The following is a 25,906-nucleotide window of genomic DNA, read 5'->3' on the forward strand; positions in this document are numbered from 1 at the left end:
GTGTGTAGTATTGGTCACCACAGTTCAAAAAAGGTTGTTGGAGCAATAGATAAAGCTCGGAAAATAGACAATGAGAACGATTAGGGGCATGGACAACTCTCACATTCGTAGATTCATTGATTCTAAGGCCAGAATAGATCACTGTGATAATTTAGTCTGACTTCCTGTATAGCACATACCATAGAACTTCCACAAAATAATACCTATAGCATATAGAATCGTAGAATAGTGGACTTTAAGGTCAGAAGGGACCATTATGATCATCTAAGTCTGACCTCCTGCGCAATGCTGGCCACAGAATCTTAGAAAACACCCTATCTTGATTTTAAAATTGTCAGTGATGGCAAATCCACCATGACTCTCGATAAATTGTTCCAATGGTTAATTATTCTCATTGTTAAAAATATATGCCTTATGTATGCCTTATTTCCAGTCTGAATTTGTCTAGCTTCAACTTCCAGACATTGGACTGTGTTATATACCTTTCTCCACTAAGTTGAAGAGCCTATTATTAAATTTTTGTTTCCCATGTATGTACTTTTATAGACTGTAGTCAAGTTACCCAGGCACCTTCTCTTTGGCAAACTAAATAGATTAAGTTCTTCTTCGAGTGATTGCTCATATCCATTCCAGTTAGATGTGCATGCCGCGTGTGCACGTTCGTCGGAAGATTTTTACCCTAGCAACCCCAGTGGGTCGGCAGCGTCGCCCCCTGGAGTGGCGCCGCCATGGCGCTGGATATATACCCCCGCTGACCCGACCGCTCCTCAGTTCCTTCTTACCGTCCATGTCGGTCATTGGAACGGTGGAGCGCGGCTTAGCTGTCCTCCACTTCCCTAGCTTCTCCTTGTTCATTCGATATCTTGTTGTGCGTAGTTGACTTAGTCTATAGTGTAATTAGTTTTATAGTTATTACATAGTTAGTGTACATAGTTTAGCAGGGTTTGGGCATTAGCCCTTCCCCGCAGCCGGTGCCGGGGCCCATGCGTGGTTCACCGGGGTTCAAACCGTGCTCGGCCTGTAAAAAGCTGATGCCCATGAGCGAGCCCCATGACTCTTGCCTAAAGTGCCTCGGGGAATCACATATCTCAGATAAGTGCCGCATTTGTAAGGCTTTTAAGCTGCGGACGAAAAAGGAGAGGGACTTCCGCTTGAAGACTCTCCTTATGGAGGCAGCCCTAAACCCTCCGTCCTCGGCACCGAGTGCTGACAGCGCTCCTCCGGCACTGGACCGCGCCGGCTCTGCCAAGACACCTCGGCACTGGTCTTCTCCAGCACAGGGACCTGATCGGAGGCCCTCCGCTTCCTCCATGCCTTCGACGCAGACTCTCCCTCGTTCGGACTGCCCAGCACCTACTCCTGCTGTGGCACCGAGTTCTGTGGTACCATCAACTCCGGTCCCAAGAGGGCCATCGAGTCCGGTCCTTGAGAGCTCCTCGCCGAGGCCTGTGGTTGAGCTTATGGTCCCTTCCACACTGGAGACATTTTCCCCAGCCAGGGACCTTATAGCGATGACTGAGTCTACCCTGCCTCAACCCCCGGCACCGCCGGTGCAGGTACTACATTCCAGAGGTAAGGCAGCCGCTATGAGACCTCCTTCACTGGAATCAGCAAGCTGGCACCGATCTCGATCCAGGTCCCGGCACCGCTCGTGGTCTCATGGACAGTCCCGGTATAGACGCCGCTCACAGTCCCGGCACCGCTCACCAAGGCAGTACCGGTCGTACTCACGGCACAGATCCACTTCTCGTCCTGCCCGGTACTCCCGGTACCACTCCAGTTCTAGGCACCGCTCCCGGCATCGAGACTCTCATAGCCGGTCTGCCGTAGACCGTCGAGATCCAGGTCAACCTCCCAGCACCGCGCTGGTTGCAGGTCCCGGTCTCGTTCTCAGCACCGATATGACTCCCGGTACCAATCCCCAGCACCGAGATCTCCAGCGACGAGAGTGAAGGACTCATACCAGGCTTGCTCGGCTCCTCCCTGGCCATCCTGACACCCGTCTGTGTCTTCTCAGGAGGATAGTGCATATGCCCCAGACACCGACGTGCCTGCTGCATTATTCCATGAGCCTCAGCCTCAAGATCATGGGCCGCAACAGTGGGGTTTCTGGATGCCTTGGGCGTATCATCAGGCCCAAGGCTCTCACCCAGGTCCATCACGCTCGGCCACCTCAGAACACTGGGTGCCGGAAGCCATGATCACCTGCCCTCCTCCTCCTCCTATGGAGGAAGGGTTGACCCAGCCTCAGGACTCCCAGCTCCCTAGGGAGACAGAGACGATCCACCAGGAGGAGCCGTTGTCAAACCCGCTTGTTCCAGGTCTCTCCTCTTCATCCTCCCCTGACGAGGCTGTAGCTGGAACCTCGTCTATTGGCCCTCCACCAATCGACCTCAGGGCCCACCAAGACCTCCTCAGGCGCATTGTACAAAATATGAACTTGCAGGCCAAGGAGGTCCCGGAGGTACAGGACCCAGTGGTGGACATTTTGTCATCAGATGCCCCCACTAGAGTGGCTCTTCCCTTCATTAGGACCATACAGGCCAATGCCACTACGATCTGGCAGTCCCCGGCCTCTGTCCCACCTGCTGCGTGAGGTGTAGAGTGTAAATACATGGTGCCCTCCAAGGGCTATGAATATCTCTATGTCCACCCTCCTCCTTGCTCCCTTGTTGTCCAGTCGGTTAACGAGAGGGAGCGCTGTGGCCAGCAGGCTCCAGCCCCTAAATCAAAGGACGCGAGATGCATGGACTTGCTAGGGCGCAAAGTCTATTCCACAGGGGCACTCCAACTCCGCGTGTCCAATCAGCAAGCCCTCCTTAGCCGCTATAGTTATAACACCTGGGCGGCAGCGGACAAATTTAAGGAGTTGCTTCCGCAGGACGCACGACAGGAGTTCTCTGCGATCCTCGACTAAGGAAAGAAGGTGGCAAGAACTTCCCTCCAGGCTTCCCTGGACTCCGCGGACTCAGCTGCCAGGACTCTGGCCTCTGGCATGACTATGCAGTGTATCTCGTGGCTCCAGGTCTCCAGCCTCCCCCCAGAGCTCCAACACACTATTCAGGATATTCCCTTTGAGGGCCAAGGGCTGTTCTCGGATAAAACTGACCCTAGGCTGCAGAGCCTAAATGACAACAGGGTCATTATGCGCTCGTTAGGCATGCACACACCAGTGACTCAGCGCAGGCCCTTCCGGCCCCAACCGCATCGCCCTTACCCTCAGCCCTGGCAGAGGCAAGACTTCACCAGACGGCGAGGCAGAACCAGTCCCCGAAGGCAATTGGGGAACCAAGGGGGCCAAAACCAAGGCTCCTCCAAGCCTTCCTCAGGGCCAAAACCTTCCTTTTGAAGGTGCGCCTGAGGGCGTTGTACCAGTTTCTTTAAAGGATCCGTCCCCTCCTTTCTCCAACTGTCCTTCCTTTTTCCTCCCTGCGTGGTCCCAGCTAATGTCAGATCGCTGGGTCTTACACACGCTGGAATTTGGATACCACCTCCAATTTATTTCAAACCCCCCCTTCCACTCCCGTCCCTCGTCCCTCTTCAGGGACCCCTCTCACAAGCAACTCCTCCTCCAGGAGGTGCAAATGCTTCTCACCAAAGGAGCCATAGAGGAGGTACCGGAGCACAAATGGAGCAAGGGGTTTTACTCCCGCTACTTCCTAAGCCCCAAGGCAAAGGGAGGTCTCAAACCTATCCTCGATCTGCGGGAACTCAACAGATACATGATAAAGTTGAAGTTCCATATGGTATCCCTGGGGACCATTATCCCATCCCTGGATTCTGGAGACTCGTATGTCGCCCTCGACATGAAAGATGCCTACTTCCACATAGCCATCTTCCCACCTCACAGGAGGTTCCTCCAGTTCGTGGCCAACCTCCAACATTTTCAGTTTGCGGTCCTCCTGTTCGGCCTCTCCACAGCCCCAAGAGTATTCACCAAATGTATAGCTGTAGTCACCGCTCACCTCCGCCACAGTCGGATACACGTTTCCGTATCTAGACGACTGGCTCATCTGAGGGACCTCCGAGGCGCGAGTCCTCCGTCACATCTGCTTTGCCAAGGACCTTTTCCTACATCTAGGCCTAATGATCAATGCGGAAAAATTGACTCTGATCCCCACTCAGAGGATAGAATTTATGGCGCCATCCTGAACTCCAATCTTGCCAGAGCCTGTCTACCACTGCCATGGTTCCAGACTATGGTAGCCATCATCTGGAGTCTGCGAGCAGCGCCGTTGACTTCGGTATGCACTTGCCTCGCTCTCCTGGGCCACATGGCAGCCTGTATATTTGTAACGAAATACGCCAGACTGCGCCTCTGGCCCCTCCAGTCGTGGCTCAACTCACGATACCGACCAGCCAGGGATGCTATGGACATGGTCATCACCATTCCCCCGACCGTCCTAGACTCCTTAGAGTGGTGGCTGGATCCCTCCATGGTGTGTGCAGGGCTCCCGTTCCATCCACCCCAGCCCTCGGCGTCCCTGACAATGGACGCATCATCCCTGGGTTGGGGGCTCAACTTGGGCACCTACGCACCCAGAGCCTTTGGTCATCTCAAGAGCTGACCCTGCACATCAACGTCTGGGAGCTGAGAGCAGTCCGCCTCGCTTGCCAGATGTTCCAACAGCACTTACAGGGCCGTTGTGTGTCAGTATTCACCGACAGCCCAACGCCCATGCACTATATAAACAAGCAAGGTGGCACAAGGTCTTCGCTCCTGTGTCAAGAGGCCTTACGACTCTGGGACTTTTGCATAGCCCACTCTATACACCTGATCGCGTCCTTTCTCCTGGGAGTTCGGAACACGCTGGCGGATTGCCTCAGCAGATCCTTCCTTTCCCACGAATGATCACTTCGCCCGGACGTTACTCTTTCGCTCTCCCGGAGGTGGGGGTTTCCCCGGATAGACCTCTTTGCATCCCGCAGGAACAGGAAATGCCAGATGTTCTGCTCCTTTCAAGGCCTCTCACCGGGTTCAGTGGCGGACACCTTCCTTATACCGTGGACGACGCACCTGCTCTACGCCTTTCCACCATTTCCGCTCGTCCACAGGGTCCTACTGAAAGTACACAGGGACAAAGCCCACTTAATCATGATAGCTCCAGCGTGGCCTTGGCAACACTGGTACACCATGTTGCTAGACCTATCCATAGCCGACCCTGTCCCCCTGCCTCTTCACCTGGACCTGATCACTCAGGACCACGGCAAACTGCGTCACCCGGACCTTCAGTCCCTCCACCTCACGGCATGGCTCCTGAGTGGCTGACACAGTGTGAGCTGTGTTGCCCTGCCCCAGTGCAACCGGTGCTCCTGGGTAGCAGGAAGCTTTCCACTAGAGTGACATATTTGGCCAAGTGGAAGCTTTTCACGTGCTGGTGCGTGGAGTGGAACTTCCTTCCCACTGAGGTCTCCATCCCTAACATCTTGGATTACCTCTGATCTCTCAAACAACAGGGCCTAGCAGTATCATCTTTGAGGGTCCATATGGCGGCCATCTCTACCTTCCACCCAGGGGAGAATGGCTGCTTGGTATTCTCACACCCGATGGTGTCTAGATTCCTTAAGGGCCTAGAGCGCCTCTACCCTCAGGTACGCCGCCCCACCCCAACATGAGACCTTAACCTGGTTCTTGTCAGACTTAAGTCCACCCCATTCGAGCCGTTAGCAACTTGCTCCCTTCTCTACCTCTCATGGAAAACCGCTTTCCTGGTGGCCATCACATCAGCGTCTCCAAACTTCGGGCCCTCACGGTGGATCCCCCATATACTGTATTCCACAGGGACAAGGTGCAGCTGAGACTGCATCCTGCCTTTCTCCCCAAAGTGGTATCAGCCTTCCGTGTTAACCAGGAGATCTTCCTACCTGTCTTCTTCCCATAGCCACATTCGTCTCACAGGGAGCAGCAGCTACACTCCCTAGATGTCCGTAGAGCACTCGCTTTTTATATCAAGCGAACAAAACCATTTTGCAGAACCCCCCAACTCTTTGTTGCGGTAGCTGAGCGTATCAAGGGCCTATTCGTTTCCTCGCAGCGGATTTCCTCCTGGGTGACGTCGTGCATCCGCACCTGTTATGACTTGGCTCATGTTCCATCGAGCCACGTGACTGCGCACTCTACCAGGGCTCAGGCCTCATCTTCTGCTTTCCTCTCTTACGTACCCATTCATGAGATTTGTCGCGCAGCTACCTGGTCCTCGGTCCATACCTTCGCCTCCCACTATGCCCTGGTTCAGCAGTCTAGGGATGACGCAGCCTTCTGCTCCTCAGTTTTACACTCTGCGACATCTCACTCCGACCCCACCGCCTAGGTAAGGCTTGGGAATCACCTAACTGGAATGGATATGAGCAATCACTCGAAGAAGAAAAGACGGTTACTCACCTTTGTAACTGTTGTTCTTCGAGATGTGTTGCTCATATCCATTCCAAACCCGCCTCCTTCCCCACTGTCGGAGTAGCCGGCAAGAAGGAACTGAGGAGCGGTCGGGTCAGCAGGGGTATATATCCGGCACCATGGCGGTGCCACTCCAGGGGGCGACCCTGCTGACCCACCGGGGTTGCTAGGGTAAAAATCTTCCAATGTGCGAGCACGCGTAGCGTGCACACCTGATTGGAATGGATATGAGCAACACATCTCGAAGAACAACAGTTACAAAGGTGAGTAACCGTCTTTTCCTTGAGTCTGTCATTGTAAGGCATGTTTTCTAATCCTTTAATCATTCTTGTGGCTCTTCTCTGACCCCTCTCTAATTTGTCAACATTCTTCTTGAATTGTGGGCACCAGAACTGGACACACTATTCTGGCAGTGGTTGCACCAGTGCCAAATACAGAGCTAAAATAACCTCTCTGCTCTTACAGAAGATTCCCCTGTTTCTGCATCCCAGAATTCCATTAGCACATTTGGCCACAACATCACGTTGGGAGCTCATGTTCAGCTGTTTATCCACCACAGCCTCCAGATTTTTTTTCAGAAACAATGCTTCCCAGGATAGTGTCCAATCCTATCAGTATGGTTTACTTTCTTTGTTCACAGATGTTTACGTTTACATTTAGCTGTAATAAAATGCATATTGTTTGCTTGCATCCAGTTTACCAAGCAGTCTAGATCACTCTGCATCTATCCGTTTCATTATTTACCATTCCCCCAATTTTTGTGTCTTCTGCAAACTTTATCAGAGATGATTTTATGTTTTCTTCCAGGTCATTGATAAAATGTTAAATAGGGCCAAGAACTGACTCATGTGGGACCCAATGTGAGACAGACCCACTCAGTGATGATTCCTCATTTACAGTTAAATATTGAGACCTATCAGTTAGCCAGAGAGAGACTGAAAAGATTGGGACAATTACCTTAGAAAGGAGATGAATAAGAAGGGATACAATAAAATAATCCAAAATGATGAATTTTATAGAGAAGATAGACTAGGAGTAGAGCTAGCAGGAGAAATACCGACAAACTGTTTTTTTCCATGGAAATTTGCAGATTCATCAAAAGCAAAAAGAACAGGTGTACTTGTGGCACCTTAGAGACTAACAAATTTATTTGAGCATAAGCTTTCGTGGGCTACAGTGGGCTACAGCCCACTTCTTCGGATGCATCCGTGGGCTGTAGGCCACTGTAGCCCACGAAAGCTTATGCTCAAATAAATTTGTTAGTCTCTAAGGTGCCACAAGTACTCCTGTTCTTTTTGCGGATACAGACTAACAAGGCTGCTACTCTGAAACCTATCAAAAGCAAAATGTTTTGTGGAGATAGATCAATTTCACCAAAGTTACAACAAAAATCTGCCTGATTTCCTGCCAGCTTGCGTATCCAGCTTCTTGGCAGCCTGCCTGACAAGCTGATGGTGAGTCTGGAGGTCCTGAGAGTCCCAGCTGCCAAACTCCCAGGCTCAGGCTCCTTGGCAGTTCAGGCTCTGAGAGCTGAGGATCCTTTCCCTTTCACAAAGACTTTTGAAATATTTGGGTTTTGTCCCAAAATGAAACCAGTTTTAGAAATAGTTAAATCCTCCACAGAATAGAATTACCTTTTCCTGCCCACCTCTAATCAGGAGTTCCTATTTTTTACCTTTCTCATAGCACAAGAATTGAGGGGGCATTCTGTGAAATCAAAAGTCTGAACATTCAGAAGTGAAAAAAGCACAGCAGAGTATTAGATGGCACATGGTATCATTGCCAAGAATTTAGCGAGATTCAAAGAGGGGTTGGATTTATAGATAACATTAGAATTAACTAATTATAGATAACAATAAAATAAGAGTTTTGAAAAGGTTACAAAACCTCATGTGTCAGAATTTAAGCCCATTTCTAACTATTAGGTATCAGGATGAGTTTTTCATTGGGAACAGGATAACCACATTTGTCTACTTCAGAGTTCACCTACCTCTGACGTATCTGGTACTGACCCCCATCAGACAGGATCCTGGACTATTTCCATGCAAGGTCTGATCTACTATGGCAATTCCCATGTACCTGTGTTTCACACTCATTATGGTGAACCCTATATCAGATTTTTTCTATAGGAGGCAGCTTCTGGCAGAGACGTAGTCCATTCATTTTCAGTTGACAGAGCCTCTGATTCTCAGTGTCTCAAAATTACCGTCTTGGCTATCAGTACATAATAGTTATTCATCTGCTTTTTATCTTTGATGCCACAGAGTAATCTATCACATCATGCAGAAGATAACATGTCTGACTCTTTTCTCTCTTTTTCCTCTTTGTATGTTTCCTCTTCTCCTGTCCACTTTTCAGCCTTTCCGCTTTTCCTGTACTCCCTGCCCCCGCTGGTTCCTCAGTAGTCCTCCTGCCCTCTCCTTTTTACTCACATTTCCATCCCTGTGACTTCCAAGGGCTTTTATTCAAACAAATAACTACAAATCCAAATGTTGATTTTTGAGGGAATCATAGGAAATGGAGGTGGCAGTGAACTATTATAGTACTTCATCTAGCCTAGTTCCCTGCCAATGCATAATTGTTCCCTATTGTACATTTTATAGTGTTTTCTTCATTCTATTTTTAAACATTCTAAACCATAGTGTTTCCACCAGTTCCCTGAAAAAATTATTCCATATGCCAATAAATCTCACCTTCAGGAAGTTCTTTAATATTCAGCCTAAATTTTCTCTCTTCTAAATTTCATTCCATTATTTCTGTGATAATTTATACCTTCTGTGGCATGCTGAATGATTTATTCCTTCCTTGGTGTTTAACCCTACAAATATTTGTACACTGTTTTCCTCCCTAGATTGAATCTCAGTCAAGCAAGTCGTGTTTTACACCTTTTACCTTTCCTCATAAATTAATCTGTCCAGCCTCCTGGTAATTTTAGTTGCTCCCTCCAGTTACTCAGTATTAGCATCTAAATAACCCAGTTATTTCACCACCCAATCTTAATTTTGCAGTCTTTCAATCATAGTTTTCTTTTCATTACTTAAGAACTTCATTAATGATCCGGGTTTGGCATCATTTGGATCTTTTAGGTTATCTGTAGAATTAAAAATCCCCGATGAACATGAATATTATCCTGCTGTTTCAAGCACCTCGAGCTGCATTTGTATATCTAATATGTAATCAAAGAGCTTTCCCATATGTTAACACTTTTCATCTATTTGGCATTTTATAATATAAATAATACTTTAGATGGATCAGAGAAAAGTGCATATAAGTATTAAGCAATAGAAAAGGTGGACAAAATTTGCAGATTTTTTCTAGCAACAATACCTACCTGTCAGTTTGTATAGATCAGTGACATTCATTGCATTATATTCTGTAATCTTTACAAGGCTTTCATTATGAGATAGCTGACATTTGTATGCTGTTAGTAACAGTATGATGGATAGTTAGTACAAAAAAATAAGACTTTGTGGTATGGAACCAAAACAAAAATGACAATGTTTAGAACAACAAGAGTATTTGGAAGTAACAGTGGTTTCTGCAGAAACAAATTGTTGTGAGTTCTTCTGAAGCTGTGCATTTAGAATAAGGAAATGAGAATATAAGAATGTAGCATTATTTATAAACAGTGACATACAAACCTAGATAGTAATAAAAAAATCTGTTGTTATTTATTATTTGCACGTTTGCATATTATTTGTACTATGCTAGGCAGTGTTTAGACACAGAGAAAGACACACTCTTGCCCTGAAGAACTAATAATATATGAAAGAATATACCGTACCGTACTCTTCAGCAAAATTAAAGAGAAAGTATAATAGCCATAGAAAATGTAGGAATATAAATGGACAAAGTACATGAATACTGTATGCAGTGATCAGGAATGAAGAACGCTTAAAATAACTGTTGAGAAGTGAGTTTATAAAAGGATAATGTGAAGAATGTAAAGGAAAAAAAGTATTTTGTCTGTAATGTAAATATCACACAGTATATACACTGCTCTAAAGTCATTGCTTCCCTGAAAATTGATCAAATAAAAGCAGAAGAATGTGCTAACTTTTGATCTTTTCCATATAGATCTAAAGTCACGATCAATTGGTTTCCGTCTGTTCTTTGAAATCACATGAGGTTCATATGTGCCAAGTTTTATATGAATCACATGATAAGGTCAAGTAATACAAATTCCAAAGCTGACTTTCTATACCCAGGTCACATATGACTGTGATACTATATTACCATATGTTGACTATAATGGTGGGTATGTAAATGCTGATATTGAAAGAAATCCTATCAGTAAAACCCAAGATAAATAAAACTATAGTAACACTTTTCAAATTAACTAAAAATGAGAGGAACTCGATGGCAAAAAAAAATATTACAAAATAGAAAGGGGCAAAGGCCAGCATGGCATTCTGTGATCATAAAATCAGAGAGAGAACCAGTCTTGGAATTAAAGAAAAACTGTGAATATTTAGACATTTTTTAAAAAATCATATAATGCCAAAATTCAGCAGTTACTTTTTAATAGAGTTATTTAAAAAAATGCTGGGAATTGCCAAAGATTAAAAATAATCTGGTAATGTTTTTGTCATCTTTGGGAGCCAGAAAATAAAGAAATATATAGCACTGAGCAAAAGTTAATTTTGACCTTTTATTCATAATTGTGAATATTAAGGATTGACAAAAGGAATACCATTAAAGGATACCTGCAGGAGTAGCTACTTGGAGTAAACTTCAAAAGCCTAGCAGTAAAAAGTGACTGCAGTGTCAGTGAAACTCTAAATAACTACATTGCATGCTTGAGCATGTAATGTTCTGATCTTTTAGACTTCTGTATAATTCCTGCTTTCTGTTGTTTGTGTTTACTGTGATGCAAAGAAAATCTAGAAGTAGTAACTAGTAAAGGTTTCATTTCACTAATAGCAACTTTTAGCTCATACACTCATTTTAGGTAGAATAAGTAAAATAAGTTAAGCTAAACTGAACAGATACTAAGAACAGCCATGTCAATGTCTTTTTATATTTACTAATATAGTATTTGGCTTTTCTTGCACACATTACAAATTAAGTATAATTATTGTAATGTACTCTGTCATATATACATATGCACACACTAATGTACATGCAGCTATACTGGCTCAATGTACATGATGACAAACACTGCATATAAAATAGTATATAAATGCTATCGTAATGTGTATATGCTTAACTTCATTTTGTTTTGCTTCCTCTATTCTATTTTATCACACTACTAGCATATCATTAATAAATATGATGATTATCTTATCCCCTGCAGATCCTGGAAAGACACTTCCAGAAGCTCTTGATTACTGCAAGGTTTGGCTGCAGACAGTAGCAGGAGAGATAGATCCTAAAAGTGGCATTCCACCTCCTCTCATCACACTGCAAATTAAAGACTTTCTCAATGGGCCAGGTAAGTGGTGCACTTTTGATCAAAATGAATTTTGTAATGTAATCTGTGTGTGCCTATAGAGCCATCATTTCTTTATAAATGAACATGCCCAAAAAATGTTTCCTTCTTTCTCCATAAATGTGGATTTTTTTAAAAAAAAATTAATTTTATTTATTCATTTTTGCCAAAATCTACACTGGAGAGAGTCAGAACAGAATTAAAGTGACAGATTTAAGGTCAGATAAATTTATCTTTCAGGACTAGACACTGGAGCCTTAAACCCCTAGAAATTACAAATTTATAGATTTCTAGTAGAACACAAAATGCCTGCTTCTAGGCTTTGGAAAGCTCATGCTCTGTTTGTCTATAAGGTGCCACAGAACTCTTTGCTGCTAATTTAGAGACTTTCCTTAGGAATGGAGTTGAGCTTGCTGCTAAGCAAACCCAGGCAGTCTCTACTGGTGGGTTTCACTTTCCCGTGATGGAAGTGATTCCCCCAGGTGCTAAGTAGACAATAAATCTCCTACCTCCAAATATAATGGTGTGAACAGTGGCACTGGGACACCTTTTTAGACTGGGAGTGCTACAACCCTGTTACCTCTGTCTGCACCCCCTCACTGTCTTGTGGAGCTGGGGGTGGGAGAAGGGTCATGGCTCCGGGATGGGAGGACATGGACAGAGCACGGGGCCAGCAGGTGGGTGTAGGGCTGGCAGCTGGGACCGGGGCCAGAAACTGGGACCAGGATTGGGCATTAGGCTAGCAGCTGGGACCAGGGCCAGGTGCATGGGCACAGAGTCGTGCATGGGGCCTGCAGCTGGGCACAGAGCAAAACCCTGTGCAAAACCTTAGTTCCCTCACCTATGGGTGTGAATAGGATGAGTCTCTGCTCTACCCTCAACAATATAGGCAGATTCTGAGTCAGTGTTCAAATTCACTCCTTCCTGGTCTTTGGCTTTATAGGCAACTCCAAAACAATAATGCAATATAAACCTTTGCGTGTTTCCTTCTAGATCTTGGCGGTTTCCCTCCAAAATCTCTTTTGGCCTAAGACACATAGCTACATTCTTATCACATATCTGGTTCATTGGACCCATTTCTAAGCATATCTCAGCAGTAATTGCCCTGAATCTTAACATAGAATTTTGGCTCAAGGTGGTTCCAACAGAACATCCCACCCTTCCAGTACAGGGTTTTATAACCTGATATAACTGAGAGCTTGGTCAAATAATTTAATCTTCTTTAAGTACCATTTCACAATGTTAGAGTTTTGATTAGATTGCCTTAAAACAAAGACCATACTTGCATATGACCACACAACTGCAATAAGTGCTGTTTCAGACCTAGTGAAAAGAAAAGTTGCAGTGGTTTAATTCAACAACATGCTAACATCAACAATACAGTAAAAACCTCCCAGTCAAGACTAATTCCATCACGTGGTTGGCAGGGGTGCTGGAACAATTTTTAGAGTGGGAGTGCTAAGAGCCATCGAACCAAACTGTAAACCCTGTTTATAATGGAAACCACTTCAAGCCAGGGGATGCAGCAGCACCCCCATTCCCTCTAGTTTCAGCACCTATGGTAGTTCGGCATCTGAGAAGTAGCTGAACCCACCAGGAGTGAGAAGAATAGCTCCTTAGTGGTTCTGTGGTAAGCAGTTAGTTGACCAGACACAGTCAGCCTGTGATTGTCTGGCAAAGGCAAGGACCTCAGCAGTCATCTTCAGAGAGCCTCAGCAAGGCAACCTAGGAACACATGATATTGGTGGCAGCAGGGGAAACCAATATATCGTTACTGAACTGAATAAAATACTCAGCTAAAAATTCATTCGCAGGTACTAGTGCATATATTGCACCATTCTGTCAATGTCAAATACTATAATACTCATGTTCTTACTATATTACTACTATAAATATTTTCTGAGGACTTCTTTATGTTCATTTTATGTATTTATTTTATAATCAATTGATATATAGACAAGTGCATTAGCCCTGGTCTACACTACGGGGTTAGGTCAAATTTAGCCATGTTAGTTCGATTTTAATCTGAACCAACCACACAACTCCATTCCGTCGACTTAAAGGGCTCTTAAAATTGACTTCTGTACTTCTCCCCTGGTTAGGAGAGTAGTGCTAAATTCGACCTTGCTGGGTTGAATTTTGGGTAGTGTGGACGCAAATCGACAGTATTGGCCTCTAGGAACAATCCCAGAGTGCTCCATTGTGACCGCTCTAGATAGCACTTTGAACTCCGATGCGCTAACCAGGTACACAGGAAAAGCCCCGGGAACTTTTGAATTTCATTTCCTGTTTGGTCAGTGTGAGGAACTTAGCAGCACAGGTGACCATGCAGTCCCCCCAGAATCGTAGAGCGTAGAATGTTTCTACGCTTCCCCCATCATCTCCATCCCTGAAGTTATCACAGATTCGAAGGTGAGAAAAACATGCTCGCGATGACATGTTTTCCAAGCTCATGCAGTCCCGCACTGATAGCGCACAGCTTAATGCATGGAGCCATTCAGTGGCAGAGGCCAGGAAAGAATTTAGTGAATGCGAAAAACAGAGGCAGGACACGATGCTGAGGATAATGGGGGAGCATATGGACATGATGAACCAATCTGTTGGGGGAGCAACGGACATGATGAAGCATCTGTTGGAGCTGCAGGAAATCCAGCAAGAGCACAGACCCCCAACCACCTACCCTCCTCCCCATGTTCCATAGCCTCTTCAGCCCGATGCCCAAGAACGTGGGGGGGAGAGGAGGCACCGAACACCCAGCCACTCTACTCCAGAGGATGGCCAAAGCAACAGAAGGCTGTCATTCAACCACTTTGATTTTTAATGTGGCTACAATAAGCAAAGTGGCCTTGTCCTTCCCTCATCCACCACCCGCCTGGACTACCTTGTCCGTTATCTCAATTTTTTTAATTAATAAAGAAAGAACGCATGGGTTAAAAACAATAGCTGGCTTACTGGGAATTAAAATCAACAAAGGGGGTGGGTTTGTATCAAAGAGAAACACACACAACTGTCACACCGAAGCCTGGCCAGTCATGAAACTGGTTTTCAAAGCCTCTCTGATGTGCAGCACGCCTTACTATGCTCTTTTAATCACCCTGGTGTCTGGCTGCTCAAAATTGGACACCAGACGATTTGCCTCAACCTCCCACCCTGCCATAAACATCTCCCCTTTACTCTCACAGATATTATGGAGCACACACCAAGCAGCAATAACAATGGGAATGTTGGTTGCACTGAAGTCTGACCTAGTCAGCAGACATTGCCAGAGAGCTTTTAAATGTTCAAAGGCACATTCTACCACCATTCTGCACTTACTCAGCCTATAGTTGAACTGTTCCTTACTACTGTCCAGGCTTCATGAGCCATGGGAGAAGGAGTAGGCTGGAGTAGGTGCAACCGTGCGCTGCTGCCAGCTGGGAGAGCAGCCTGAGGCAGAAGCCTCCAGCTTGCAAGATATTCCAGGCAGGACTGAATCTCCATGAGACGAAACTTAAAGAAGAAAATGACCTGGAGTCTCTGGCTCCCATTCGGTGCTCTAGGACAGGGGTTCTCAGACTTTTGTACTGGTGACCCCTTTTACACAGTAAGCCTCTGATTGCCACCCCCCTTATGTATTAAAAACACTTTTTTATATATTTAACACCATTATAAATGCTGGAGGCAAAGCAGGGCTGGGATGGAGGGTGACAGCTCGCAATCCCCCATGTAATAATCTCGTGACCCCCTGAAGGGTCCCAACCCCCAGTTTGAGAACCCCTGCTGTAGGACGAGGATAGCCATATCTGTTCAGGCCTCACCGAGGTCTGCCAGGAGCACCCAGGAGACATAGAATGGCTATCAGTCGTACTGCACGGTCTGCCTCAAAGACAAGGAGCTCCTGCTGTGTAGCAATGCTGTACCCCATCTACCAGCAGCACTCAGGAGACGTACAGTGACGGTGAGCTGAGCAGGCTCCATGCTTGCCGTGATATGGCATCTGCACAGGTAACCCAGGAAAAAAGGCACGAAACAATTGTATGCCATTGCTTTCACGGAGGGAGGGAGAGAGGAGGGCCTGACGACATGTATCTAAAACCACTTGCGACAATGTTTTTGCCCCATCAGGCATTGGGAGCTTAACCCAGAATTCCAATGGGCAGTGGAGACTGCAGGAACTATGGGAGAGCTACCCGCAGTGCACCGCTCTGTAAGTCGATGCTAGCCATGGTAGTGAGGACGCACTCCGCCGACTTAATGCACTTAGTGTGGACATACACAATTGACTGTATAAAATCAGTTTCTAAAAATCAACTTCTGTAAAATTGACCTAATTTCGTAGTGCAGACATACCCTTAGATGATAGCCATTGAAGACAGCTGATCTGCTTTTCAGCACATCTGTCAAAGTTATACAAATGCAGTCAGAAACCTGGATATAACTATTGCAATGACAGCTGAATATGCCTCTATACATGTATCAGAGGTTCATTGTTTTTTAATAAGTCAAACATTTTCCCTAAGAAAAATAGTTTTGGAAAGGTGAGTTTGAAACAGCTCTAGTAGTCCAAACATGTTCATAACTTATGATGCAGTATAATAGTTAGAAAACAGTCTGTAAATGGTTCCCAGAATTTGCTATCTTAGATGAAACTTTAGTTATTGTAAACAGTTTGTCAGCTAAAGTAGATAAGTAAATGTTGTTCCATAGAAAAATTTATTTTTTCACCATGCAGGAAGCCAGATTGTCACTCTATATTAACTTAGAGATAAAAAAAACTACAGCTAGTAGCTAGACTTGGAAACCACCAATTAAAAGGGAATAACAGGATACGTTAATACACTTCTTGCCACATGAGTGGATTGTTTTGTACATTTTTGGCAACTAACAAAAAATGATATTTCTTCCAGATTTTAAGTAATAGGATCCTAGGAGAAATAAGCATACATCACTGAGCCAGTGGGAACAGGCCTCAACTTTACCCCCAAAACAAATTAAAGAACTATTCTTTCCTTTTCTACAGTAGCTAATTATCTACAATTTCTTTTTAATTCCTGCTAGATCAACATGCATAACCATTGTTATAGTAAATCTAATACTAGACTTGTATATTTAATACTTCACAGGCAGGATTACACTAGATGCAGCTGAACTGATGGTTATTTCTGGCCAGTTATCTTCTTGGGCAAAGAATAAAGATGCCCTTGTTATTTTACTACTAATTTACTTGCTATTCCTACCCATTAATTCTTACTTTAGAACAAAAATCCCACATATTTATGCTGTATGTAATATATTACAAAAGGTTTCAACAATTTTTGAAATATAACTTGTCTTATAATTTGCCTTAAAAGTACAGATGTAAGCAAAACACAAATTCTTCTGTGCCAAAATCCTCTTTCCCTAACATTTTCTTGGAAAGATGATAGTTTAAGTATGAAATTATTAAGCTTTTTGATTTTTTGCCATTTGGAATAATTTTCTGTAAAGCATTTTATTCAGTCAAATTAAGAAATATGATGTAGTCCCTCTGCTGAATGATAAAACGGGAGTTAAAGATTTTTCTTTTGAATTTGCCTATTTGTCTTTCCCTTCCATTGCTTGTATGTTGTGATGAATACTGTGCTATAAAGCTATAAATGCTATATAAATATACTATATTTATACTTTAAAAAAAACCCAAAACCCAAGTGTCATTTAAAAAAAAAATTCTACCTCCAAAGGCAACAATTGTACCCATTAGCAAGGTCAGTGATTTGGAGAAACCTGGTAAATAGCAGCTACCAGAAACCCACTAGAATAGTATCTCTAGCAGGTGATAGATTAGTTGGAACAAATTGGAAACATTGCATTTCGGCAATCCTGGTTTCTTTCAAACTGTTTTAAAAATGTCGTCATTTTAATACACAGTCTCAACCCTGTAGAACAGTCCACAGCAGGTTAATTTGAATCATATGATGTGTCACTGCCCTCAGCTGACATGAACTCCGTTCCATGTGTGAAGCCATAATAAATCCATTCCCAACCAAAGCAAATTCCCTGTGAGAAGGTGAACTAATCCAGGCCTCACACTGGCATGTTAGCCCTCTGTAATTGAAAGCAGGGCCACCTGTTCCCAGCACAGTTAGCCCATAGAGAGAAAATTAGCATTAGATCAGATACTTAATATATTGAAAAATCATTCATACTTTTTGCAAGTTCAGCTGTGGGCTGCTTAACATGACATCATATATAAACCTAGGAATGTGCCCACTTGATCCCATTTTAACAGTTTTGTTAACCATGGTGTTTGTTAACTTTGAAATGAGAATTTTTTGATTTAATGAGAGCAGACATGTGAGAAGGGCCTCTGGCCAGGGTGCAGACTTTTCTAATTAACTCAGGGTCATTTGCAAAAACATTTGAGCTCTCTGGTATTTTTTTCATTGTTCTTTTACAAACAAGTTTTGAACCACTGACACCGTAGTCATGAAATGACATTTATTTTATTAAGAGGACAAACAGAAATATGCCAAATAAATATAGAAGTGTGCATGTTATTTTTTATTGACACAGTTATTTTTATTAAAAATCACAATTCAAGGATTCAGTGAGGTGCGAAAATAATGGAGATAACATTTTCAAAAGTGACTTAGGTACTTAGCAGCCTAAGACCCACTGACTTTAAATGAAACCTAGGCATTTAGCAGTCTGTCACTATTGAAAATGGAACTCAGGCTCTTAAGTCATATAGATGGTTTTGAAAATGTTACTCTATATCTTTTCCATCATTTTGAAGTGTCTTATGTGCTTTTAAAGTCTCTACTTTTACCTTTTGCTGATTTTTTTCTTCTCTTAGGATTTTTTCATCTCTGTCTTCCATCTTATCATTTTTAATAATGATATGAACAGGGCTTTGGGCTTCTCTACACTTAAAATGCTACAGCGGCGCAGCTGCACCTGTGCAGCTGTGCTGCTGTAGCACTTCAGTGAAGACACTACCTACACCAACAGGAAGGTCTCCTATTGGTGGAGGTGCTCCATCTGCCCGAGATGTGGTAGGTAGGTTGATGGGAGAATTCTGCTATTGATCTAGTGCTGTCTACACCAGGAGTTAAGTCAGTTTAACTGCATCGCTCAGGGGTGTAGATTTTTCACAGTGTAGACCAGGCCTCTGAGTCACAGGCTCTAGGATCCTTTCCAGGATCTTCCCCCAGATTTGCTGGGTTACCTTAAGCAAATTACTAAACTTCTTTGTGCCTCAATTTCCACATCTGTAAAAAGGGAATATTAACACTTAACTACTGTTCGCCTTCATGATGATGCCTTCATACACATCAGCTGTATTTGCTTAGTCACATAGCCCCTGAAACATTTTTGAAAAGTAGTTGGTAGTTAGGGGCATGTACAATTCCCTCAGTATCAATATTCCATAGATCAGCTATGTAGCCCCTGGAGTCCCTGCAGCACATGAATTACAGGCAGAAGAGAACTGAGAGAGAGACCAGGAATGTAGGCTTTTGTGGTGCTAATTAAGAGTATATGGTTCCCTGAAGTCACAATCCACCTTATTGGTTCTGCTCTTGATTCTTCGGTCCCAGCAACAAGTAAGGGGGTGTTTCTGATACTGGTGCTAGTACTGGTTAGTATCAGGTTGGAGAGGGAAGGATTCTGAGCCTAGGGATGGATTTTCTATGTCTAGAGGGGTGTGTGTGCATGCACAATAGGTGTTCAGAATTAAGGGGGATGGTTCTGAGCTGCTAAGGCTAGGTAAGAAGAGAAAGGGTTTTCCGCTTTGGGGACAGGTGTGTGTGGGAGGGTGTTTCTGTGCGGTTGGAGTGGAGAGAAGTGGGGAAATTCTGAGCCAGGAGTGGAATGGGTTGAGTTGCAGGGTTAAGGCAGGAGGAAATAAATTGGTGGTGTCAAGGTGATAAGAAGCAGATGTTAGGATAGAGCTGGACCGGAGGGGATGAGGTTCTGGGGCTGGGAAGGAACACTGAATAGACAACAGAGGGAATAAATACTGTTTTCTCCTACCTTCATCTCTTCAGTCATGTGTCCCAATTTTTAAGTTATTTCTCTAAAAGGGGGAAGAGAGAAAAGGGTTCCCCCTTCTCCTCACAAATCTATCCCCAAAAGGTCTCAGTTTTCCACTTTGTAAATATGATTGACTTGCAGAGAAGTGGAGGATGGGGGGAAGGTACTTGCTCCCTACAGCCCCATCCATTATTTTGAACACCATGCTGCCATTAGGCTGACAGTGCATTTCTCTTGCCTTGGAATATCCTTGTTTCAGATAGGCATAAAAATGCTCTTTATGCCTCAGGAAAAGGCTCTTAATGCTTATGATGACTACAAGGTCTTCTCAGAAAGGGCCCAAAATGATCATAAATAAGACACTGCTTCACAGCATGCTCCTGCATTAAGTCCTGGGAGACCTTTTCCTAAAGAACTCCTGTGGGGCATGAAAAAACTCCTTAGGTGTTTGACTTCCAAGTCTTCTATAGGTGCCAAAGCCTGAATCAAAATCTGAGATTAAAAGAGGAGTCATTCTCTTGTAAAGGCATCCGATGATGAACCATCTAAACAATTTGATTGGCTAAAGATCTGAGTTCTATGTGGAAGAGAGCTGGCATGTTCAAGGGGGACACATGATTAAACAAAATGTAATGCTCTAGATGCCAGATTTGACCAGACCCTTGTGTGATTGGCTTTTCAAGATCTTAGGAGCCCCTGGAAAGGGAGGGCTTCCTGGGATCCAGGCTGATCATGTATATCAAATATATGTAGCCAAAGCATCAAGGAGCCAAAATGCCCTTTGAAGGCTCTGGTGAAATCTGAAATAAAACCCTAAACCTAAGCATTATTTATTTTCCTGTTTCGTTGTTTGCTTGTCTCCTCTCCCTTCATGTTTATTTCAGTGGCTCTCCATGGAGAATTCCTCACTTCTTCCCCTCTTCTCTATTCTTTTTTCCATTCTCTCTCCTTACATTTTCCCCTTGTGTCCCTTTATCTTCATAGTGGGCCCTCTCCATTGGTGATTGGAGGCAGAGTAAACCTTTTGTTCTAGCTGGAGTATAGACCACCCATATTTCCCTCCATCCAAAACAATGTGAACAGGTGGCTACAGACATCTGTTTGTGACAGAGTTTTTTCAGGCATCTTAACTAAAACTTCTTCCTTACCCAGTTTTATTTGGAATATAGGATTTGTTGAAGAAAATCTGCAAATGTTTGGAACTTTGAGGTTGAGATTTTGTAATGTATTTTCCTGTCCCATCATCCTGCTGAGCCAAAGATAGCAGACAAGTAGAAAGGGAAATCAAGGCCAAGAGATGCATTGTGTGCTCATGTATATCCTGGCACAGAGGTCCTGGCTTGCTTATCCTTGTCACATGGTCCACTCACTGCAGGTGGCGCCTCCTCGTGGCCTCTCTGGGGATTACCTCTTTCCAGGTCCGAGGCCCTCTTCTGCTGCTCGCTGCACACCCTGCTTCCTCTCTCTCTCTCTCTCTCTCTCTCTCTCTCTGTGACTCTGGGTCCTCCTTCTTTGTGACTTGGCCTTTCGTCCAGGCCACTATACATATTTCCTTTTCTGGGGTATCAAAATCTTTCCTTACCAGCAATCATCTCACTCACTGTCCCTATGGTGCCACTTCCTCAGTGGCTGGTAGGGGAACCCAGGCCCACCCTCTACTCCGGATTACAGCACAGGGACCATCTAGTCAGCAGCCCAGCTCTGTTCCATCCTCGATCTTTACTGCCTTTTCCCTGAGCCTGTCCTTACCTTCTGGTTCTTCCTCCTTCTCTTGCCAGCCCCATAGCCCCCTCCTCCCAGGGAGCAACTGTAGGTTACTTGCTTCTATAGCTCCAAACACACCTCCCTTGTCCCAGAGAATGAATGCAGACTACTACCCTGCAGCCTCTTCTCTGCTGTTAACTTCCCATTTTTATAAACCCAGCCCAGCTCGTTCCTCCTCAGCTGGACTCCCTCATTATTTGCCCCAATCCTAATCAGAGGATTGCTTAAGGCATCTGATTCCCCTTAGTTGTGGCCTGTCTGGATAATTTGCCCTCTTCTTAGTCTACTGTGATATTGCAGTCTGTATGGTTTTATAAAAATCCCTGTCATTGAAGGTTTTTAAGGACAGGGTAGACCAGGGCTTGGCAACCTTTCAGAAGCGGTGTGCCAAGTCTTCATTTATTCACTCTAATTTAAGGTTTCACGTGCCAGTAATACATTTTAACATTTTTAGAAGGTCTCTTTCTACAAGTCTATAATATATAACTAAACTATTGTTGTATATAAAGTAAATAAAGTTTTTTTAAAATGTTTAAGAAGCTTCATTTAAAATTTAAATTAAAATGCAGAGCTCCCTGGACCAGTGGCCAGGACCCGGGCAGTGCAAGTGCCACTGAAAATCAGCTCACGTGCTGCCTTCGGCATACATGCCATAAGTTGCCTACCTCTGGGCAGGAATGGTCTAGGTATATTTAGTCCTGCTTCCGCACAGGGGGCTGGACTAGATGACCTCTCAAGGTCTCTTCCAGCTCTACATTTCTTTGATTTTATAAGAGACTGAGGCCATAGAATATCAGGGTTGGAATGGATCTCAGGAGGTCATCTAGTCCAAACTCCTCAAAGCAGGACCAATCTCCAACTAAATCATCCCAGCCAGGGCTTTTTCAAGCCTGATCTTGTCTACACTTACAGGCTTACAGCGGCACAACTATACCAATACAGCTGTGTCGCCGTAAGAGTGCTTGTATAGCCTCATTATACCGACTGGAGAGAGCTCTCCTTTTGACATAATAAAAGCAGCTCAATGACTGGCGGTAGCTATGTCAGCGGGAGAGCATCTCCCACCGACATAGTGCTGTGTACACGAGCGCTTATGCTGGCAAAACTTACGTTGCTCGGGGGTTGTTTTTTCACACCCCTGAGCAACAAAAATTTTGTCAGCATAAGTGCTAGTGTCGGCATGTCCTAAAGCAGTTGTCTAGAAACAGACAGCTTGTGCCCGTCAGTCTTCTAAGTTCTGAAGAAGAATATTCATCAGGAAGAGGATATGTAATAGATTGATCTGAATTTTCTTCCCCTGCCCAGACTACAATTCTGCAATATTTAACATCCCCAAATCCACAGCATGATTTGGGGGAACCCCATCCGAAGAAGGCAGTCCGGATGAGAGGGCTCCTGCAGAGATGTGCAATTTGATAGAACTGGTCCAGTACCTTGAAAGAAAGATGTTTGGCATCTCCAAAATTAAAGAATTCAGGAAGGACAAACAAATAATCTCATATCTACTTCACATTTGGGCCACAGAATCTGTCCTATCGAATGACTGATCCTGTGGAAGCTTCTCAATATTCTTTGTGATTCTGGAAAGGAATTACAAAATGCAAGCCATCTTGGATCTTGAATTGCTCAGTGTGTTCACCTGGCCATCAAAATGCATTATGTAGTCTGCAAATAGAATCCCTACCCCTTCTGGATTCTTCTGTCATTAATAGATGCATGTCCCCTTGTCATTATGGTATATCATCGTAAGTATATATGCTTCTGAAACTACGAGAGGCACTTTCAGTCAGGATCCTGCCTCTCAGTCCATCACCCTCACAGGGTGCTTTAATAATAGGCTTCCTAGAATAGGAACCAACCTCTACCCATTGCTCATCAAATCACACTCAAGAAAGAAAAGGAGCCCAGTTATGGCAGCGGCTATAGAAGTATGGCTTTATGGCAAACAAAGAAAAAGTCACATTTTTCAAATACAAAGACTACAACTTCTGGTGGGTCATGTTAGAGTGTTTTCATTTTGAAAGAGAAACTGAGGAAGATTACAAATTATTCATCTAATATTGAAAACCCCACTGATTTGTCAGATTTCTGATGCATCTAGCTAGTAGTCATGCTGGTATCATGTGGAACCAAACACTTCCCACAATATAACCCTCCATCACATAACTATTTCTTTGAAGAGTTAAGGTGCTTCTCCAGTCCTAATACTTGAAAGTTCTATTCCAGAGAGATACCAGTTTTCTTTATAGTAGGATTAAATCTTGTGGTTATGAAGAAGTTTAGTATTTTACAGCTTTGGAAGGTGGTGTTCTGCAAAATACTCAGAAAGGATATTCCTGTGTCCCAGCTGGGTAAAATGACTGGTTTTCTGCCAATCCTCTGGGAGAGAGGGGAAAATTCATTTAAGATCATGGGATACTCTGGGTCTAAGAAAAGAAACTCTCAGCAAAGAACACATTTTCCTTTCTCCTTGATTCCCTCTGGTTACTGGTCTGTGAAAAAATCCTATATATATGAGATCTATGACTTTTTTACACACATATTTTTCATTATGCCTTCTCATGAGGTTTCTTTTCTGATTCACCAAATTAAATGCACAGAGCCTAGCACACTGTAGGTACTATATAAATTAATAGAAATAGTGATCTATTATATTTTCAGTTCTGGCACATCTCCTGTTGAAGCCCATTGACTTCAACAGGAGCTTAGGGTACTTAGCACCTTGCAGGATGAGGCACTTTTTTCCTATTCTAAGTATAGGGAAACAATGTAGTACATTAGCTATAACTGTGTCATAACTGTGGCAAATGTAGACTTTGTAATGATGAAACCTGTATGTCAGATACCTAGGCATTACAAGTTAAAGTATATTGCCATCATCTGCACAGTAATTGGTAAGGATACTACAATGTGTATGAATATTAATATGTCCAAAACTGAAGTATGTAACTCATATATTTTCACTTTTAAGATATATTTATATTTCATATCTACCAAAAGCAAATAGTCATGGTTCTCTCAGTTTCCCAGCATTTTCAAACAGTCATCCAGTAACTAACTTAGCCATGTATTCTAGGTTAGGCTCTATTGGAAATGGCACACCTACTACTGAGAAAACTGACCAAAAAAATCAATTTTTGAAATGCTAAGCAGGAGAAGTAGTACAATATTGCCTGGTATTATTTTAACAGATTGGTCCATGTATGTGTAGAATTTTTCATTCCACTTATTGGGGTTGACCAACACAACTCGTTCATGGCTCTGCCACTTTTGAATTACACAGTCATCCCTAATTCATGGTGTAAAAAGACATCAACACAGAGTGTACACAAATATTTCAGAGAGAGAGAAAATAGTCACAGTGCTGTAAGTCTGCACCTATTTTTGGTACACCTTTAATAATAAAATGACAAAGGAAGAAATTGTTTCAGACAGAATTTTCAGAGCGCTGCTTATACATTTTCTTTTATAGATATTATGATTTTGTTAAAACAGGCCATATTGAATCCATTGGGTTTTTTGTAATAGATTTAAAAATAAATAATAACTGTAAGTAATATGATGACTAATGGGTCAAGTGAAGTTGGAACATTTTAAATGAGAAAATAGCTGGAAATAATTTTCAGAAAACTATTCCAGTTGATTTTCGGTCCCCCACAAGGTATATGTTAACATAAACTCCATAGAATCGCCTCTGGGATCTGAATTCCCTCTCTGATTTCATTATTGCAATGTGATTCTTTTCCTTTCACTGTTAAGTCATCTTCTGGTGTGGTGGGAGCATATAATAAGTGTAATTTATTTATGTTTGTCTAATTTCCTTTTAACTCAATAGTCATTTCATCATTCTGTTTCCTAGTAGCTGTTCAGAAAGTTGTGAATGGTAATTAGAAACTAATAACTGACAGACTTGGATTTACTTGGTAATCTAAAGATATGTGCTAAGGGAATGGAGAGAAAAGTACAGCAAACAGGAAAGCAGATTAATTAAGTGCACTTGTCACTGGAAGAAAATATTTTTCCATGAGATCCTCTAATACAGTTTATTCGTATGTAGTTATGTAATTTGGAATTGTCCACTTCACCCCAGTTCGTTAAGAATCCCTTTATTGTTTATTTGCAATGGAAGCACCTCAAACCTCGATGGGGTGGGAATTGCCTATCCTGTTGTGAAACTGATTCTGTGCTTCAGGGCAGAGAATTTGCCCTTCAGGAGAGAGCTAAGGTAGCTATAAGCCACCTTTGCTCCCTCCTGATTCTAATGTAACTTAGATAGCTTTGAAGGACTGTCTATATTACTGCAGTCTATGTGTCTGCTTGCCTGT

General features: G+C 43.6%; 1 protein-coding gene across 4 annotated transcripts in view; it reads left to right on the forward strand.

Moving 5' to 3' along the window:
- The window catches only part of VPS13B (vacuolar protein sorting 13 homolog B), a 996,761-nt gene that overhangs the window by 811,910 nt on the left and 158,945 nt on the right, over positions 1-25,906 (forward strand). For all 4 annotated transcript variants that reach the window (XM_075063129.1, XM_075063127.1, XM_075063130.1 and 1 more), the window contains exon 35: positions 11,691-11,828. In XM_075063129.1, the coding sequence (XP_074919230.1) occupies positions 11,691-11,828 (138 nt within the window). The remainder of the gene's footprint in view (positions 1-11,690; positions 11,829-25,906) is intronic.

Source organism: Chelonoidis abingdonii, chromosome 2 (genome assembly GCF_003597395.2).
Source record: "Chelonoidis abingdonii isolate Lonesome George chromosome 2, CheloAbing_2.0, whole genome shotgun sequence".
In the NCBI taxonomy this organism is placed as follows: Eukaryota; Metazoa; Chordata; order Testudines; family Testudinidae; genus Chelonoidis; species Chelonoidis abingdonii.